Source organism: Apteryx mantelli, chromosome 4 (assembly GCF_036417845.1).
Source record: "Apteryx mantelli isolate bAptMan1 chromosome 4, bAptMan1.hap1, whole genome shotgun sequence".
Lineage (NCBI taxonomy): Eukaryota > Metazoa > Chordata > Aves > Apterygiformes > Apterygidae > Apteryx > Apteryx mantelli.
Window position 1 is genome coordinate 53,508,670 of NC_089981.1, and position 18,977 is coordinate 53,527,646.

General features: G+C 35.0%; 1 protein-coding gene across 10 annotated transcripts in view; it reads left to right on the plus strand.

Annotated features, from left to right (window-relative positions):
• Nucleotides 1-18,977, plus strand: part of FSIP1 (fibrous sheath interacting protein 1) — a 169,306-nt gene that overhangs the window by 66,479 nt on the left and 83,850 nt on the right. For all 10 annotated transcript variants that reach the window (XR_001292235.2, XR_001292234.2, XM_013940428.2 and 7 more), the window contains one exon: nucleotides 16,826-17,372. Coding sequence is in view for 8 of the 10 variants with exons in the window: in XM_013940428.2 (XP_013795882.2) it covers nucleotides 16,826-17,372 (547 nt within the window). In the remaining 2 variants the exon portion in view is untranslated. The remainder of the gene's footprint in view (nucleotides 1-16,825; nucleotides 17,373-18,977) is intronic.

Here is an 18,977-nt window from a genome sequence, read left to right on the forward strand (position 1 = left end):
AGAATGCTGATGTATCACATGATGTGATTGACATTGTGCCAGTCAGGTGATTGGAACTGATTATAGTTCATTCATGCACAGACAGACTGGCAGTGACATGACTGGATATATAAGTATAAAATCATCATTTTTGTTTTATAACCCAGGAGGCTAGATAGGATCTTTGGGAAAGCAGGTTGCAAGAAGCAGATCATGTGAGACAGTTGAGTTCCTTTGTCATGTTATTGGATGTGAAGTTTTCAAATGCATCTAGGTAGCTTAAAAGTTCAAGTATTGGCAAAACTCATGCGCTTGTATGATATGATTTACAGGATCTGCTTTCAGCTGAGGGTAAGATGCAAGTGAAGGATTGCAAGAGAAATATTTTACCATCTTAAAGCAATAGTGAATATTGTGAAAATACCCTAGGTAAAATGCCATAGGATATATAGGAAGCCTAAAGGTCCTGCATTTTATGGAAAGATTTTCCCTCAAGCTGGGAAACACAAGTAGGTAGATCTAATGCTGCTTTATTAGAATTCCTTTTATACTTAGATGTAGGGGGTTGTCAAAGGAGTGGAGGAGCAGAAAAGGTGATAGACGAGGGTCAAACTGAAGTGGACCACACTGTAGTGGTTCTGAAGGATGTTACAGCTGAACAACCCTTCGAACAAGCCAAAATTTTAAAGGCAAAGAAGTGTTTTAAAACCTTTTGCCCTTTACCCTCATTAAGCCGTGAGTTTCTTGATGCTCTTAAAAGGCTCAGCATAGAATCTCACATCTGGATATTGTCTGTGGTTTTACTCGAGCTCTTTGTAGCCATATTACAAGACTACCAAAATGTGTAAGTGCAAGAGGCACATTAATACACCATAGTATTACCTCATGGTATTTTATATAATCTGAATTGTTCATATGTTCAAACTACAATGTTATGTTTAGATAGTATTGTAAAACGTGCAAGCTGATTACATTGAGAAAGCTAGCTTTGGCATTCATCTTTAGGAATGGTTTTAGTATGTTTAATAACACTGACATTTTCATTATAGTTTTGTACTTTATAGTGTGAGGCATGTACTGTGCAGTAGGGCCTATGTGGATAATTTGGCACTTTTACGATATATAGCAGTCAGGAATAAATAACAATAAGGGATTCAGTGAACTGCACTAACAAATCAGATGTCTGCATCAATGCATATGCAGAGATTAGAAGATGTGTGCTGATGAATAGGCAGCACCCCATTTGCTTATGTTAACTATCTTTCTCTGTGTGAGGTAAGTGATGAGAAAATGAGTATATAAGTGTATGTTCCTAAATTATAGGAAATATTTTATTAAGGCAGTAATAATCAAGCAGGTTGAATTAAACATCTCTTCATTTTTATGAAATATGTCATCTCTTAAGTGTTTAGCTTAATTCATCAATATTTATTCATCTTTCCATTATTTTATAGTGGTCTCACCGTTATATTTTTCTCAATAAAAACATTTTGTTTTAATGTTCAAATAATGTAACATTTAATCAAGTGCAATGTCCTGCTGTTTCTAATTTCTCCTTTCGGAAGAAGTATATAATGCAATATTCTCTGCATTTTTGACTTTTTTTCTGCTTGCCTTTCTCAAACTCTAAAAATTTCTGCTGTAATCTTGATTTGCAAGCACTTTATGAACAAAAACAGCACTGCGAAGTGATCTGTAGAAGTGTTTTTTTTCTCATTTTGAGCATATTACAATACAGCATAGCTTGCCCATATTAGTATTCTTTCTTCCTAGCATATATTTTTTTATTCAAGGAATTTAGAGCTGTCTAGTCAAACTTTTTGGCTCCCTCATTCTGTCCCATAAATAGTAGCAGCTACATTTTTGAGATAGATAAACTAGAGTACAGTAAACTGCTAAACAGAAAAACTTCAGTAAACAAGCCAGGTGTAGAAACTAGAGGATCAACATGCTTTACCCCTTATCAGTACACTATCTTTGGTCTTTATTTCACACATAATAAAAATTATGTATAGAACTTTTAGTAGTAAATGAAGTTTAGCAGGTTAAACTAATATACAGGAACATCAGAACGGTCACAGAAGTTTTTAAAATTTAGGATCTGGTTCACTTTTGGGTGAACACAAGGGGTTGAATAAGATGGATCATTAGTTCCCTGATTAGATTAGTTCATAAGACTGTCTTTGTCCCAAGATCTGTCGGTGCCTTTTACACGGTGCTCTAACCTCAGACAGGCATGGTTTAATACTATAGCTATAACCAGATGTAAACTCCTGGAGCAGGACAAGGTTTTCTTTCTCTTCTTCATTACAGTATGATCCTATATGTTCAGGCGGTTGGTAAAGTACTCAACCCTAATGGTTGTCCAACAGCCAAAAGGTTCACCTGCTGGTAGAACTCTCAACCCGTAACTGCTTGTGTCAAATAAAGGGACTTCATTTGGAGAAGAGAAGCTGTCCTTTTATTCTGACATCATTATGTGTGTTATATCAATGTCCTAGCCGATGTCCACCGCTGATTTTTTTTCAAAGAGTAATCTCTTAAAGTTTTCAGCATGAATTTTTTTCTAAGTAATGAGAAAAATAAATCTTAAGTTCCTCGTTATATAAATGATTAAAATTCTTTGATCAGTCTGGTTATTATTCCCTGATATTTTTAAAAGATGGATTTTTCCATATGGTTCATTTTCATGAACACATGGGTCTATTTTATGGTTGTGGGAAACACTGTCATCCAGATTTTCTCTGCATGTCTGAGAGTCAAAGGTTGGGGATGTTTTTATTATATAATTGACTACCTAGTGCTGCAGAATAGGAATTTGTGTTGTACAAATCCACTTCACTTACTAATTTATTCTTATATTTTATTGTTTTGTTTTCATCCTGATATTTCTGTTTCTGTGACTAAGCGAATAAACGATTAGAATTAATTGATTAGGCACGTGGTGTGTATATACATGCATCCTCACAAACTCACTCTCCTCTCCCCCCTCCATATGTGGACTTAAATCACTGATTCCTTGTCATTAGTGAATTTTTGTTTGGTAAGATCCTCATATTATGAATATCTACCAAATAAACCCTAGGAACATCATGAGAAAAAGGTATGTACAGTGGGTAGGGCAACTCTGCTCTCCAACCTTGGGCAAGTCAGTTAAAACTGGATCCAGTGAATGTATTTTACCTTCTGGACTTTCTCTACCGTTCAAAGGGAGGATTAGGTGGCTTAGAATAATATTCAGAGCAGTAAGTTTACTGAGCTGGGAGTAGCCTAGGGCTAACTGATAAGAACAAAAAAAATGTGCCTGGACTCTCACCCTCTCTGGAGTTCAGGTATTTTATGTGGACTCCTGACAGGTGCCTTTGTCTTCTTAAGATCTAAAACCTAGAAACTCTGAAGCTAGGCACATTTAAAACATTTTTATTTCAAACAAGTAAGATCTCTTTTACTTACTCCATTTAACTTATGGCTCAAACATTTGCCTAGCAGTGGGAGAACTAAATTTAATTCTATGTCACCTTGCTGTTTCAAACTACATCTGTCGTCTTCTAAGAGAAAGCCATCCATCCTCAACAGGCTATAGAACAGATTCAGTGCAGTACTGTCCTTAACTGTAGTTGAAACTGGGCTCTAGAATGTGTCGAAAGTGAAGCTTTTTGGGGCCAAACAGAGCAAGCCTAGAAAGGTGCAAAACATTATGACCTAGTTTTTAGGGCATCCAGCTCTGACTGGGAAGACTGACATGCCTCAGTCTGCCTTCCCAAGAATGACTTGGGAAAATACCAAAATGCATTGGTCATATCCTTCCTCTTGTTATTCCCTTCATCCTCCATCTTTCTTTTAATGGCTTGGGGACTAAGCATATTGCTACCACTAAACAATATGAACTAGACCCATGTAAAGCCAAAAGTGAATGACCCATAAGAATACTTCCACTAACGCATAAAATAAAACATAGATTGCATCAAATGCATCAGGTACATTAAAAGAATTCTCATATCAAGTGGTGCTTAGCACCATAAGGGGACATATAAATGAACAGATTCCACAAGGCAAGAACAAGCTGGTTGTGTCTCCTGCTGACAGATCACTGAGATCCTCAATAATTTATTCTTAAAATTCCAGAAAGAATGGATTTCTGACACCCCAAAATGGATAGAATATCCTTGTGTCACTCATAACCACAATGTGTCTTTTTTAATTAAAACTCATTCATTTTAGCAATTATATATAGCTCTCATATTGCACCAACCCAGCTGGTATACACAAGCCTAATCACATGTAGTAGAGGCTACACTGCTACACTTTACGCTTTTCCCGTAAAGAAAAAAGTGCATCAAGTTTAGCAGTGAATGTCCTTGGTTAAAGAAGACTTTTAAATATTTATCATCGGCCATAAGCTTCTACTATTTTGTTTCACAAAGTATAACCTGTTGTTTTCTCAATATATTTCAATAGGAACTCTCTATCTAAACTGATAAAATGAATAAGCAGCTTTCTGCTAAGTGCCTGGAAGATACGTGCAAAATACTTGACTGTGTCATTGCCTACTGATTCAGCAGCTGTGATTCCACATAAATGAGAGTAGTGTAGTATTCTGTAAAACCACCAATGTCATCATTAATTCTCATCAGAAACACAGCTGTGAACTTTGGTTGTTATTTTTACGAAAGCAACTGGGCAAAAAAATTCCATTGTGCAGGAAAGAGAGTTCCAAGCAACTGGGGTGCACAGGGCTTTGTGTTTAAGCCATTGACCTTGTAATTTGATCACACAGACTTTTTGTAAATGAATCTTTCAGATCTTATGAGTGACACGTGAACTTTGACTTCATGGGCAAAAAACAGACTCAGTTCCAGTAGAGTCACCTGTATCCTAAATGCATGATGAATTTACATAACTTTATTTTGAAAAACATGAGTCTTTTGGTGCTTGCTTATCTTTTGCTAGGAAAAAATTAGACTTTTTTTCCCCCTTTTGGGCAGTGGTGTGCCTAGTGAAGTCAGTGAGATTATCCTGACTTAAAATGAGTATTAGTTGAATTGTCACAATCTGCATTTAAAAATACGTATTTTAGCCATTCTTATAGCAATTATATGTTTCAAATTGCAAAGAATTAACTTTTCTGTGAGCTACAGACAGCTGTACCATGTTATTTTTTGGTAATGTTTTTGTTGTTTCTAGCATTGTTTTAATTTCCCTAAATGTAAAACTTCTTAAAATGAGTGTTTACACAGCTGTTTTGAATTACATTTTATATATGAGCATGTTTAGCAGCAAATGGGTGAAAAATTGAAACACTAAAAAATTCCTAACTCATCAAGATAATTTTAAAAATATGAATCTTTTTTTCTGTTATAAATTGTTTAGATTTCTACATGGACAACATAATTATTTTTGGCCCTGGAGCAGAAAAGCATATACACTTATGCTTAAGTCTAAACTTTTTTAGGCTATCTGGTTTCCTGTACATCTTTCACTTGGCATTTGGCATTCTTCTTGATGATGAGGAGTAAGTATAGGAACCTGCCCAGTGTGGTTGTGTTACCTGTCAAAGGCCATCCTTACTTTTAGTTACAAACACATAGCTATCTCTTATTTACCAGGCATGGGTTTACCAGGAAAGGAGCATGCAGAGGGAGGGAAACATGCGTACTACATAATTGCATTATGTATCTGTTGGCCCAAAGCTTCCATAGTCAAATGAGAATATCTGTCTCTGTGAAGTAAGTAAAGTCCTTCTTGCTTATTTTGTATAAACAATATATGCTTCTAAGCATATGAAAGACCTATGCTTCTGAGTACAGGAATTAGGATAATACAAATAATAACAGTAAGGAATTGCAGCATTGCCCCAAAGAAAACAAAGGAGGTTAGTTCTCCTACCCTGTGCATAAAATTTATGCTGTTTCTAGTTTGGCAAGGTCATAAAATACATGGGTTTCACTCATAATAATACAGGAGTTTTATCAGCCTGTCAGGAATATTGTCATTGGTACTGTTGCACATTTGCTATACATGATATACAAGCCTGAGGAAAAACTATAAGAGTTTTAATAAGGAGTCAAAACTCAGGTTTACTTTAGTAGCTCAGTCCTACTGAAGAGTGAGCTTTGTAGTTAGACAGAAAATGAATAATACTATCATTTTGCATTTCTAATTTTATTGAGAACGCCTGTCAAACACTAAGTAATAATAGATAAGCACTTGTTTTATCACAGTCTTAGCTTTTTTATTGTTACATGGTAAATGTAAATTTCCTGGTAATGCATATTTTAATATTTCAGGGTTAAACTCATATTCTTGCACTTAAAGAAAGGATTGTTTTCCTCAACAAAACTAGAACGGGTACAAACAGGCTTGAAACTCCAAATAAAATGTTTTCCCTGGGGCAATGCTGTTCATCACACTCTTCCTAAAGGCTTTCATTTTTTTTGTTTTGAATGCAAATAGAAGAGCCAGATGCAGGTATCTCATTTCAAAATACCCTGCCATTATTTAGAGAAGAAAAAGATTCTTCATTATTCTCTTTCTTTTTTAAAAATCTATTTTCAGCACTCCATAGAATATATGCCCACATTGACAAGCACAGCTGCAACCTGACATTCCCTATAGAGACTTTGCACTTGCCATGTGGCAGCCAGCTCTGCCAGACGCAAAAAGCCCCCAAATCTTTATCAATTCTTTCTCTGACCTCTCGTGAACAGAGACTCAGATGTGGCAAAACCACCCACACCCTTGCTCATTTATCTATACTCATATACAGAGATTTTCTCTAAAAAGCAATGACAATTTCACAGCTTTTAAAACGGTGTTCCTCAGTGAGTATGAACTCATGTTGTGAATTGAAGGGTCAGAAATATTTCATGAGCACTAAATGGGAGTTTGCTTTCTTTCTCTTTTTAAAGGGTTTAATAGTCCTGCCATTGCAAACTAGGATTGCAGTTCACATAACTGCAAATGTTACCAACTTTCCTTTCTTTTCTCCACAAGTTTTGTAATTTTTGGTGCTGTTAAAGTCCTAGATTTTTGCAGTGCCATAATTTCACAAGAATGTTTGCTTCTGTTTAAAAAGAGAAATAAAGCAAGCCTTTTCTTCAAACTGTAACACCTAAAAGCTCAAACAAGAAAAAATCCAGTTTCAAATGTGTTAGACCTGATATTTTTGGAGAGGTGTCTGGACTCACAGTTTTTGTGTGACTGCTTTTGCCAGTACAGCATATGCTTTTTAAATTAATCTTACGAGATCAACTTCAGCTACAGGGTAATGAAAGCTAAGCCAGTGTGGTACCTTATAGGACTTGTTATTTAAAAGTAGGTGTTGTTACAATTCTGTTACTAAGAAAAGGACTTAGTAAATACTTAGTAAGAAGGCTATGTTTACAAAAGAAACTGTATTTTTTTCCTTTACTCAGATAGTTCAATGTACGCTACCTGTCTTACTTCACTACAGAACACATCTTTTTTCTGTATCCTGTTATTCCATATACAGCAGAACTTCCTTTGTTTCGAATTTCCAGTATTAGGAAAGAATATTTCTGTCCCCAATAATATATCACTGGTCAGGTTTACAGTATACAGACATACATGTTATATGGAAGAATTCAGTATTCAGAGGTACCTGCTGCTATTGATAAACAGAGCCAATAAATAAGAATCACTTAAAAAGATCTCCCTGGAGAATGTCAGGCAATATGGTCTGAACTCCTTAATACGTAAGCTATTATTTTTGCCCTTTTTTAGGCTTCTGGCAATAGCTGCTTTCTCTGAATCTTCATGGCTTCCTGCTCATTGGGCAAGTTGCTGTTTTTAGGGACTTTCAGCCACTTAAATGCATGGGTCATATCAATCATGTGCTTGTGGTTTCTCTGTTTTCCTTCTTATTGGAGGGACGTTACTTTTACTGGTGTTTCAACACTTGCAGTGAAGTGTTTTATATGATGAAAAAACAAATCTCCACGCCCTCAATTTATTCCTATTTATATTTTCTGTTCCTCCAATAAGTTATAGACTGTATTTGACCTGTGAGTGTTCTTAAAATCTTATGGTACTTAGTTACAGAGTTTTAAAATTGATATATAGGGTTCTGTGGCCCCATCACGCTACACTGTATCTACTTCTTGGAAAATAAAAGCCAACATGAGCAAAAAAAAGTAAAATAAATGGTTTTTTTTGTAACAGAAAACAGCTGCAACCACATCAAGGCATTTTTGTCGACTCCGTTGGCTTTGCTGAAAATTAAAGCCATAACTTAATAATATTCAAGGAAGATAGTTGTATGAAATTAAATCTGTTAGATGCTTAATAACAAACAACTAAAAACACAAAATCGGATGTTTAAAAAACTCTTTCTGAATGTTAAATAACGTAATTACTTGCAGCAATCTTGCGCCTTCTGCAGAGGCCAGAAAATGAAAGTCTTATTCAGTGTAATAGATCATAAATACCGGTTCAGGAATTTGTGTCTTATGTTTTTGCACATATGTACAGTGTGTGCAAACAAGAATTGTTTGTTTTTATAACCTAAGAAGAAGTGAAAGTACATGGAATCAAGCGCTCTAAAAACCGGGGTTAACAATTGACTGAGGGAGATTTTAGAAATGAGAGAAAACTTATACAGTGACTCTATATAGTACAATGATTATTTTTTATCTACAAATGCAGCAGCTTAGATGAGCTAAACATTGAACTGGTCTGAAATTAGAAGAGTTGAATTCTTCTGAAGCATCTTTTGATATCCTTAGAATGGATTGATTTTAAATTCAAGGTAATATAAATCAGAGACTTTACCATAGTTTAGTTTTTAAATCAAGTTTTTTTGCATTATGACTTAATTTTTTTTTTATTCTTAAACTTTTACTTATTTTCCTAAAGAACAGTTGATTCTTACTGTTTAGTGACTACTAGGTTATGTTGGTTTTCAATTAAATATGCCCACTACGCTAATTCAGTACCTCTTTTCCCTAGCCAAGAAAAGGTAGCAAGCAAAATTTCTTCCTTTGTAGATTCTTACTAGAAATTTGTGCCCTGCTGCTTTTGGATGAAAAGCGTAGTTTAGTTCAGTAGCAAGACAGCAGCATTTTAAAAGCATTGAAACTTAACTAACAAAATTTGTTGCTATATAGGATATATACAAGTCAAATACTCCATACAATCAAAACCACGATATAAATTTTAGGACAAGAGATGCCAGAACACTACAAACACTGGTTGTAGTTAGAGAGAGGAGAATGGAGTAACATTTTAGAGTTTCATTATGATTTTCTAGATGTTTTCAGCAAAAAATTAGCCCTGTTTAAAACTAACTGATTTCCTGATAACCGAAAATGTTATCTACAGTTACCAGTTCCAATGGCTCCAAGAGTCTCCAAGATTTTAGAATACTAGGTCTCTTCTTTCTTTTGTTTTTATTCATCATCAGAAGATGAAAACAAGTTTCTTGTTCTTCCAGCTTCTGTTTAGTTTCTCAAATTCAAAGGGAACAGTATTGAACTGAACAAAAGAAAGTAAATTCAAATGCATAAAATATCTCTCAGCACCTGCAAAAGAGACTATAGCTATCAAAATTTGGTTTATCAACTCATTTAACTTCAGACTCAGCTGCTTACCTAGGAGTACCTCCCAGCCACTAATTTAACCCTCTTTATAAGTTTGACAGCAAAAATGTATTGTTTGAATATAATTTTTTATTTAATGTAGAATAGTTACATGTTTTAGTAAGGTCAAAGTTTAACAGATTTAGCCATAGTTTCACAGTCCCAGGTGTTTTAGTGAAAGATTATTTAAATAGGAAAAATAGCTCTCTTTTAATTTAAAATAGAATTTAAAAATAATTACGATTACCCTTTAATTTCTTTTTTCTTTAGATATCATATATAATATATTCACAGTTTCCTTTGCTATTAGTTTGTCAACCATTTGGTTTGCTGTGTAAAACCTACTATTCATAAGTAAATCAGTTAGTTACTAAAATATTTGGGTTTACACTATAACATTAAATAAAAACTCACTTAGCTTTCCTTTAGAACACACAGGAATAAATCCCACATAAATCTTATGTTGTATTAGCACCTAACATTAAAAAAAAAGCCACCATGCTAAGGCAAATACAGATTTTAAGGAGTTTATATATGTTATTTTAACTATTTACATTTGAATGTAGTCTCCTCAGTACTGTTTAGGATCTAAAATACCATACTTGCTTTAGTTAATGAAAACGGATCTTTCAAAGTGATGATTTTCCTCAGATGCATGTATGCATGTATAGGGAATTGTGAGAAATAATTATGCAGAAGAATCTTTAATTACAGATTTTTTTTTTTAATAATAGATAGTTGTCTGATAGGAATCTTGGGAACTTCAGATCTGTGTGACATTTTCAAATTTTGTTTCCTTGAAACTTTGGTGAAGACATACAAATATAGATTTTGGTGCCAATGTGTGAAAATTTCAGCTCTAATATGCAGGCACTTAGAAAGTGTTACACAACTTGTAGACCAAAAGTTACAGCGAAATGAAGCTAAAATTGAAAGTAAGCTTCAGAAAATGAATAATAAAAAGTATGACTTGGATGTTGTAACAATTCAAAAATTAAGCTTTTTGGGCCTTTAAAAATTATAAAATTGTATCCAGATACTTATAAGAAGAAATCCATCCTTGTAGCCACCAAAACCCTTCATTATATCCCAGTGCAACACCATGCAGTAACTCTATAGCTTTGAGTAACGTAGCTTAGTGTCAATGTTATCAAATGAGAAGAAAAAGATTTTTAAAGATATTTTAGCTTTCTATTTTTTTCTACTTCTGTCACCACTGGCAGCCAGTTGCTTTCCCTTTCTTGAGTCTACAGGGTGTGGCATAGATGCTGAAGTGCAGTCTTTCATTATTTGCACATTCAAACCACAAGCAATTGATTGGATACTTTTGAGAAAGAAAAAAACAAGTATTATACCTCTTTGTAATGACTAAAAAATGCATGTTTAAATTAGTTTTGTCTGCAAGAACTTGTAATTATTTTCACATGTATGACCTGCAGGCTGTTAAAAAACAAAAAGAAATGAACTGCTGCAATTCAAGTGTCTCTCCTTCACAATTTTCACTTTTTTTTCTTGGTGTCTCTTGCTACTCTAAATAAGAGTAAAATTATATAAACTTATGTCCCCTTTTGATTTTCCTCTGCTAAGACTTCTGTCTGTTAGAAAAAAGAGAAAAATCCTGTAGGTTTTATTAATTTCCAATTTATTAATAAAATTAAGTTTATTTTCATTTCTGAATTTTCCTAGTATTTTTTAATTTATTTTTGCCCAGAGAATTTATGAAATTCTGAAAAACGATTCCATGAGCCTCATAGTGGTTCTGATGTTGTGGTTCTGATGGCTCCTGATATTACAAGTTTTAATTTTCTCTTCAGTCAGTGATGTTACCAGATGCTCACTAATATCCTCTCTCCTTTTTTTCTTGGTGTTCTCATCTGTTTCTTGCCTAGATACTTTTGTCCCTTCTGCTTTCTATGTATTAGCAGCAGCTACAAAAAACTGACTACCAGACCTTTTCATTTTCCCATGCACAAATAGTGGAATAAAATAGAGAAGGGAAAAGGTGTAACTAATAGGAGGAAGGCTAGCAGATGGAGGAAAAGAGTCTAAGCAGAAGATTTTCTTGTGTGGCTCAGGAATCCCATTCCTGCCTTCGTAAAATTTATTTATTTTCTGAAGCAATACAGAATTCCCCAACCCCCCCAAACTGGACTTAAGCACAATACCACCAGATGGTGAATCATGACTGTAGCACAAGGAGCTCTTAATTTCTGTATCCATTATTCAGCTTCCTGTCTTAATTTTTACTGTCACCCAGTCCATACAAGTTACCATCCTCTCCAGAAACAGCTTCACTGAGTTGAAAGCATGTTTATGATCTATTCTAATTATAGTTTTTCTCGTTACCTTCTGAAATAAGCCTTGCAGAGGAAATATTCTCTTCTCATGTTTTTTAAAGCGAACAAGCAAACACTGAAATCCTAACATAACATGCTGGGCATGTAGGAATTTCTCTGTAGAAGTGATTGTATGGCTCTCATAAGGATATATCCCCATAATGTAAATTAGTTTACAAGTTATGGATACCAATAATGACTTTCATGATGCAAAAGAACTTTGTCTTTCTAGCGTTTTTGAAAATTGTAAGAAGCTTTTTAACAATGACGTGATGTCTCTGTATTTGTATGCAGCGTGTTAATGGTCCACAGCAGTACTCGCTAGTACTGTTCGCAGGCAAGCGCATGGTACTTTGTTCCGTGAAGGTGAGGCCTTGCAGTTGATGGTGCATGTTGAACTGAGTATCTAATGTGGAGATACAAGGCAAAGATTGCCTTCTCAAAACAGGGTAGAGCTGGGTGTTCAAGAAACTATTAACCAGTCAGGAATAACTAAAACTTGCAAAAAACTTCCAGTGCTGATTTGTCCAAAGTTAGAATGTTATTTCAATAGATTCACGTACTTTCGAAATGGAAGATTTTGCCAGGAGGAGAACAGTTACTTTTGAATTGACTGTTACAGCCCTACGTTTCAGTAAAAATATAACTAAATTAACTTTAACGCACCAAAGTGAATTGTTTCAAGCAAATAAAGCATTATAAGAACTGTTCATTGTAATACTTTCAGCAGCAAAATATAAATATAAACATGTATATATAAATATAATCAAAATATAAATTTCTCCCTGCTACATGAATCCTTAAGTAGTCCTGGCTTTCTAGTGTTTCTTCATTTACTATGTGCCATTTTATGATTATTTACTCTAATTAGAAATAATAATCCTGAACTATTAGCTTTCTCCACATGCTTATATCTGGTCTCGGTTGCTGTGTAGACATGGAAAACAATCCTAAAGCTTTGAACTTGCAGGTCCAGAGTCACAGCAGGTCTGTCCATAGCTAACTACAAGTTTGCATTCCTACCACATGCAGTAAGATTTTTTTCTATAGACGCATGTCACCGAGGAATTCAGCAGAGAACAAGAAATCTTAAGGTGGAGAAGGGCCACAAGTGTGTGAAAAACTAGCCACACATAAGCAGAAAACGTCATTAGAAGGCTCCTAAACTCCTGGCTAGGAATTAGTTTTTTGGATCATTAACAGTAAAAAGCCTTGGAAATGAATAGGACTCAGTGTCCTATTAAAAATTAGCCAAAACAATTAAAAGGTTTTCCAATTTCTAGTGGGAACCAGACCTAATAGCTCATTTTCCTTTGTCTAGAGGGCTGTTTCTGCATTTTCTGTTACATTAATTTTATGTCCTGTGGCTTTTAAAGACGTATCTTTGAGTATTTTTTTCTGTATAGAAGTTGTAAATTATTTTACAGTGAGGACAATGAAAGCTTGGGAGTAGTAGAATCTAGTATCATCTTGAACCTTTACTATCGATTCCAAGTTTTGGTGTTCAACTATTAAAATTAACTGAGATTTTTTTCTGGTAATTGTGTACAAATGTATGTGTTGGAAACTCCTAATACAATTACTGTATTATGGGACCCCAGGTGTTATAACACTCATTTGGTTGCAAATGCACAACTAATTTTGGTGTGAGCTGTTTCTCCTTTATTTTGCTTAGCTGTTGCATGTTTTCCTGAACTCAGTTTCCTGATTTCAACAACAACCTTTCTGCTTTCATTTCAGTATAAATTTCTTACTGCTGGTTACCAATAGATGACTCATAGCCATTTAAGAGATATCTTTTCTTCTGTGTGTTCTTCCTTAACTCTAAAATGACTTTGGCACAGGATAATTACAAACAGTAAGCTTTTATTATTTTAAAACATAATTTTGTTTGAGAGGTATGTTAAATACTTTCTCCTTATTTCATTACAAGCACGTCTTATAAAATGATCCAAAGGAAGGAAGAGACAAAGACAGTAGAAAAATAAATAATATTTTACTTTATCTGCTTTGCCTGCAGGCCTGCCACTCAGGAAGAATACAAACCCACAAGTTACCAAACACTTTCAAACTGCGTAGCTGTTATAGTCATTCCCCCCCCTGTTGGCCTTAGGCCCTAAATCCCCCCACCTGGCCCTTTGGTAATAAAGTAATTAGCTTCTGCCTCTACGAGTTAATTGTCAATACAAGCTGTATGACTTTCCTCATAAAAGGAAAAAGGAAAAATGAAACTTGGAGGAGGAAAAGAAGATTGCAGTTTGGGGGGGGGGGGAGTGAGGAATAAAGGAAAAAAGAAAGGCAGGACAAGATGATCTTCCTCACTGCACTCATTTTTTACTCATTCATTCACACCAGATGCTGAATTCCTTTCTGTAATCAGTGAATTGTCCTGTCATTAACATTATATTAACTCTATATGGTCTTGGCTAAGAGCTTTAAGATATGTAGGTATGGAACCAGACTCTCAGAAAGCATGTGGGACTCCATGTGGTTTTCCAGATGTGAGAATCTTCTTTGGTATAAATATAGTTATGGTTGCATTGCATAATATTCTGCTGTGTGGATATGCTTACCCTAGATGTAACTGCGCCCTCAGAAGTAGTATTACTATATTACTGTGGGGCTCTACCTGAGTGAATGTATCTTGCTTCTTATAGTGAGAGCATTCTAATAGCGAGTACTTGCAAACAGACATTGTCCTGCGAGTTAAAACACCACTTCAAGAAATGTAAAGGATTCAGCATGGGCTAGTAGATTAGGTTTAGAGTGAAAGTTTGGAAAGATCCAAGTTTCATTTTTGATTTCTCATGTGTTTTGCTGCTAGTCATTTTCCCCTTTCTGACTTATTTTTCAACAGTATTTTCTCCACTAGGATTAAAATTCAAAAGTCTGAGAAGAGTTTGAAGGAGTCATAATTTTGTCTGATATCTAATTAGGTGTTCAGTGCTTATGGCTGCCATTTAATTTTAGTTATATAATCAAAATTACATTGACTGAGATCAAGATTAGTTGGCGCTCGGTATAGTTACCTGATTTTTTGTTAATCTAAATGAAGCTGTCTGCACACAACAACAGTCTGTTAAGGACTTGTGTTTGTTTAAAAACAATAAACATCTCAATGTCTTTGACACAATTATCTTCTGCTGTACTTATTGAAAGTGAACTCAGAGTGTCTTTGGGAATGATACGGGTGTGTACGGGAAGAGACCAATTAAAAAAACAAAGTTGAATACATCTATAAAGCTCAGTTTCAGTGCATCGAATAGTGCCTGAACTGTAAAGTAATCAGGATGTAATAGTGGCTATTAGCTATCATCAATGTCTGAAAATTTAAATACAGAATGGTGGTGGAAAGTGAGCCTGAATGTGTCTTATTCATTTTGTAGTGTCAGCTTGTAATTTTTAATACCCAGAACAAGTCTAATAAAGGAATAGTAGTTTCTTCCTGACTGAAAATTTTCCCCATTCATTGATATGAATGAACAGTTTTCAGATGTAATTCATGCACTCTGTGCTGCTCAGGCTGTGGTCTCATCAAGTCACATACTTCAAACAGGGTCATGTCTGTTCTGTAGTTGGATAAGAGACCTTCAGGAAAAAAATTAGATAGAGATTTGATGTTGATATTTCCTTTAAAACAATACTAGCTCCATGCCCCAGCATAATGTAGGCTTTGTATAGTAGTCATAGTGCAATGAATAAAATCATTATTTGATGAAAAACCCTGCAGCCTTAGGGAGTTCATTAAATTGTCAACTAATCCATTGTCTCTTGAAGGTTGGGTAGAACCAAAGTTTTGATTTTAGAAAACAAAAGTAAATGTGTTTGATAACTTTTCAGTAAATGTTGCATAGTACCTAACTATTTATTTTATATATATATATAAAGATATGATTGTATCTTTTATATCTCACATTTTGTGGGCAAATATATTATGCATATCTAAAATATGACTGGTATTTTTGTCATTACCAGCTTTACATTGTTTAAATTTAAATTGTTAGGGGGTACCAAGAAACATTAAGGCTAACTTCCCATTGCAAATCCTCTCTATGGAAAATGTCCTTTCCTGTTCTTCACCATTACCAGCTAATGTCAGTCATTATCTTTAATATCAGCTTTTAAGAAATGTCCAGTAAAGTAAACCTCTATGATAAAAATGATTAGCATTTGCTATTGTCTGAATAAGAAACTGACTGAAAAGATATATCTGTGAGCTATCCAAGCAATGGCAGCTCTAGAAAGAAGTAAGATTGTAATACAGAGGAATGGGCTTCCTTCTGTCATGCACCATAGGACATACTTTATGTGTTAGGTCCTGTAGAAGAGTAGATGATGTGTTTTTTGTCACATGTCTGAGAGAAGCTATATGTTGCATTTCTACAGTGAGCAGCTAGGAATAGTCTAATCAAGACGTGACAACTTTTGTTGGGCTGGTGCTGTTCAAAACCGTTGCTGACCTGTATTGCCCTCATGGCCATTGCTGACCCCAATTGTATTGCCCTCATGGCTTAAAGTCTTTTAGCAATGTGCAATTTTGGTTTCAGTAACTAAAATCTTAAAGTGCGTGTATGTGTGTATACACAACACATCTGCATATAGGAGAAAATATGTGCTTTGATAATTAAAACTGATATCTTGTGGAAAATTCCAAGTGAAATGAAAGGCTTCTCAGTGTCTCATGGACATCAGGCTTCTTTCTGAACTATCAGTGTATAACCTATCTAGAACCCAGTGGAGATGTTACGTAAATGGTAGAATTATGTACCTGCATACTTAAATTCAGTTTGAATTCAAAAACACTGGTAACAGTTTAAGAGTTCTGCCAGTGCTTTTCTATCTCTCAAACTTTTATGGTGCTACTTTTCATTAATTATATTTTGACAGAAAAAATTCTTGCCCTATTTTTTTCAGACTGAAGAACAAATGGGCCTCTCTGAAGAGCAGCTTAAGACCCTTCTGGAAGAATGTATGCCATCTCAGAGAACAATGAGCAACGTTACCATGCCAAAATCTCAGGAATCTCTTTCTTGTGGATTAAGTCCTCCTTGTTACACAAGTCAAGACTCCACTCTTCACTCCCCATTTACTCTTTCCAAAATGTTAGCTGAAGACCATATTGTAGGGATGTTAACAGATCAGGAAAAGGCTGGACTTGAAGACAAAAGCTTATGTGCTAATGCAGAGAGTGAAATCCCTGGCTACTATCTCAGCAAAGCATTGGTTGATCATAATTTATCAAAGGATTCACTGGCCCAAACAGAGGAACCTGATGACCTAGAAGGTTTACAGAAGATGGGAGATAAGAGTGTTACTGAAGGTTACTTTATGTCAAGAGCACTCAACACAAAAAAGTTGAAGAAGCCTTCTTTCTTGGGTGAACCATTATGTTGCATCAGCATGAACAATGAGCCATGCAGGGAGGCTGACATTCTCAGCATACCACTGCAAACCAAAGGAGGTGAGGCTCTTAACAACACTTTAGAACAGGCTTTTGATTATGATGAAAAACCAAACAGGTTCTCACCAAAGGTATGCACTGATACACACTGATTATTAGCATAGGGCAAAGATGTACTTTTATAAAACATAAAACTATGCCAAAAATGGTACGCATGAAATAACAGAATGTTTATCAAAATCTTTGCCCTGACATAATTGGCTGTGAGACTAGAACCGTTATGAAATAAAATGTTGATGGTGATTAATTCTGTGAGCTGGAAAACACTGTTAGTCGACAGTGTTGACTAACCACATATGGATTATCTTTTTGATAATAGAAAACCATGTTCACTCTTTTGTGGAGAACAAATAGTCTCTCGATAGTTGGTATGACAATTCACACAAAAATCCAACAGTGTTTCTTGAATGTTTTTAATGAGGTAAACTGTAGTATAGAAACAAACACAATGTAGCTATATTACAAAATAATAAGTTGCTTTCAGGGAATTCAAGCTTGCACATAGAAGATACCAAAATGAGTAAATATTGCATAATTTCTGTAAATTACTTCTTGTTCAGTAAAGGAAGAACAGACTTGAACCAGTGAAAAATTAAATTCAGCCTGTCTGGTGCTATAATAAGATCTTGGATATTTCTCTATTTTTTATGTCCTTTACTTAAATGCAATTATATAATGATTTTGTTACATAAATCTCCATTTACATTTTTAGCCAAAGACCTCTTCTCTTTCTGGAAAACAAACTGTTCGAATAAGCCAGATTTTAGCAAGTGCCTCTGTATCTTTAATTTCTTTCATAAAAATGTAGACAGTATGAAGATATTTATGATTAGAGTGCTCTAGTTTAATTGTATTAGGAATAAATAATTTTTTTTAGGTTTGTCAGGACAGATCTTTTGTTATACAGGTAGCCTCTTCCGAATTTGGAGAAACATTTCTGCGTGGTCATTGGTATCTTAGAAGAGCATCCTAATATCTCTTTGCTATGTTAGAATTTCAGAGTTATGATCACTGCTGTTTCTTGGATTGTTCATACTTAACCTTTCTACAGAGAAGGGAGTGATAATGTCTTCTTTTCAAGTGATTCCATCTATCAGAAAGCAAGAAGGCATATTGTTGGTGTGTTTACACTGCCAGACAAACTTGGTTCCCAGACTTACCTGCTATTCATATTATTTGTCCAAAATGAGACTTAGGCCGTAGTTACAGTACAAATCTGCAGAAGGGCAATTTTGGGACTGTAGGTTAGTTTTCAGCTAGATTCACATGTGAGTCTTGCTCTTCACATAAATGCTAGTGCCAGAAGTGGTCTGCACCAGACGAGAGGCAGGTGGTGGTGGTGGTGGTGGTGGTGGTGGTGCTGGGGAACACCACGGAGAACCACGTCTGCTGGGGCAATGTGATCTAATGCAGGATTAAAATGGCTATGTATTTACTATCAGTCTTGCTTCTTCAGCACCACAGTGAGGAAAACTGAAGTTTAACATGTGACCTTAATATGAATTTGAGTTCTCTTTCATTTAGTTTGAATAGATGTAGTACTGACAGAGCCAAGTGTGACCCAGTACCTTCTACCAGCTTCGTTTTTGTTCTCTATTAGTGTAT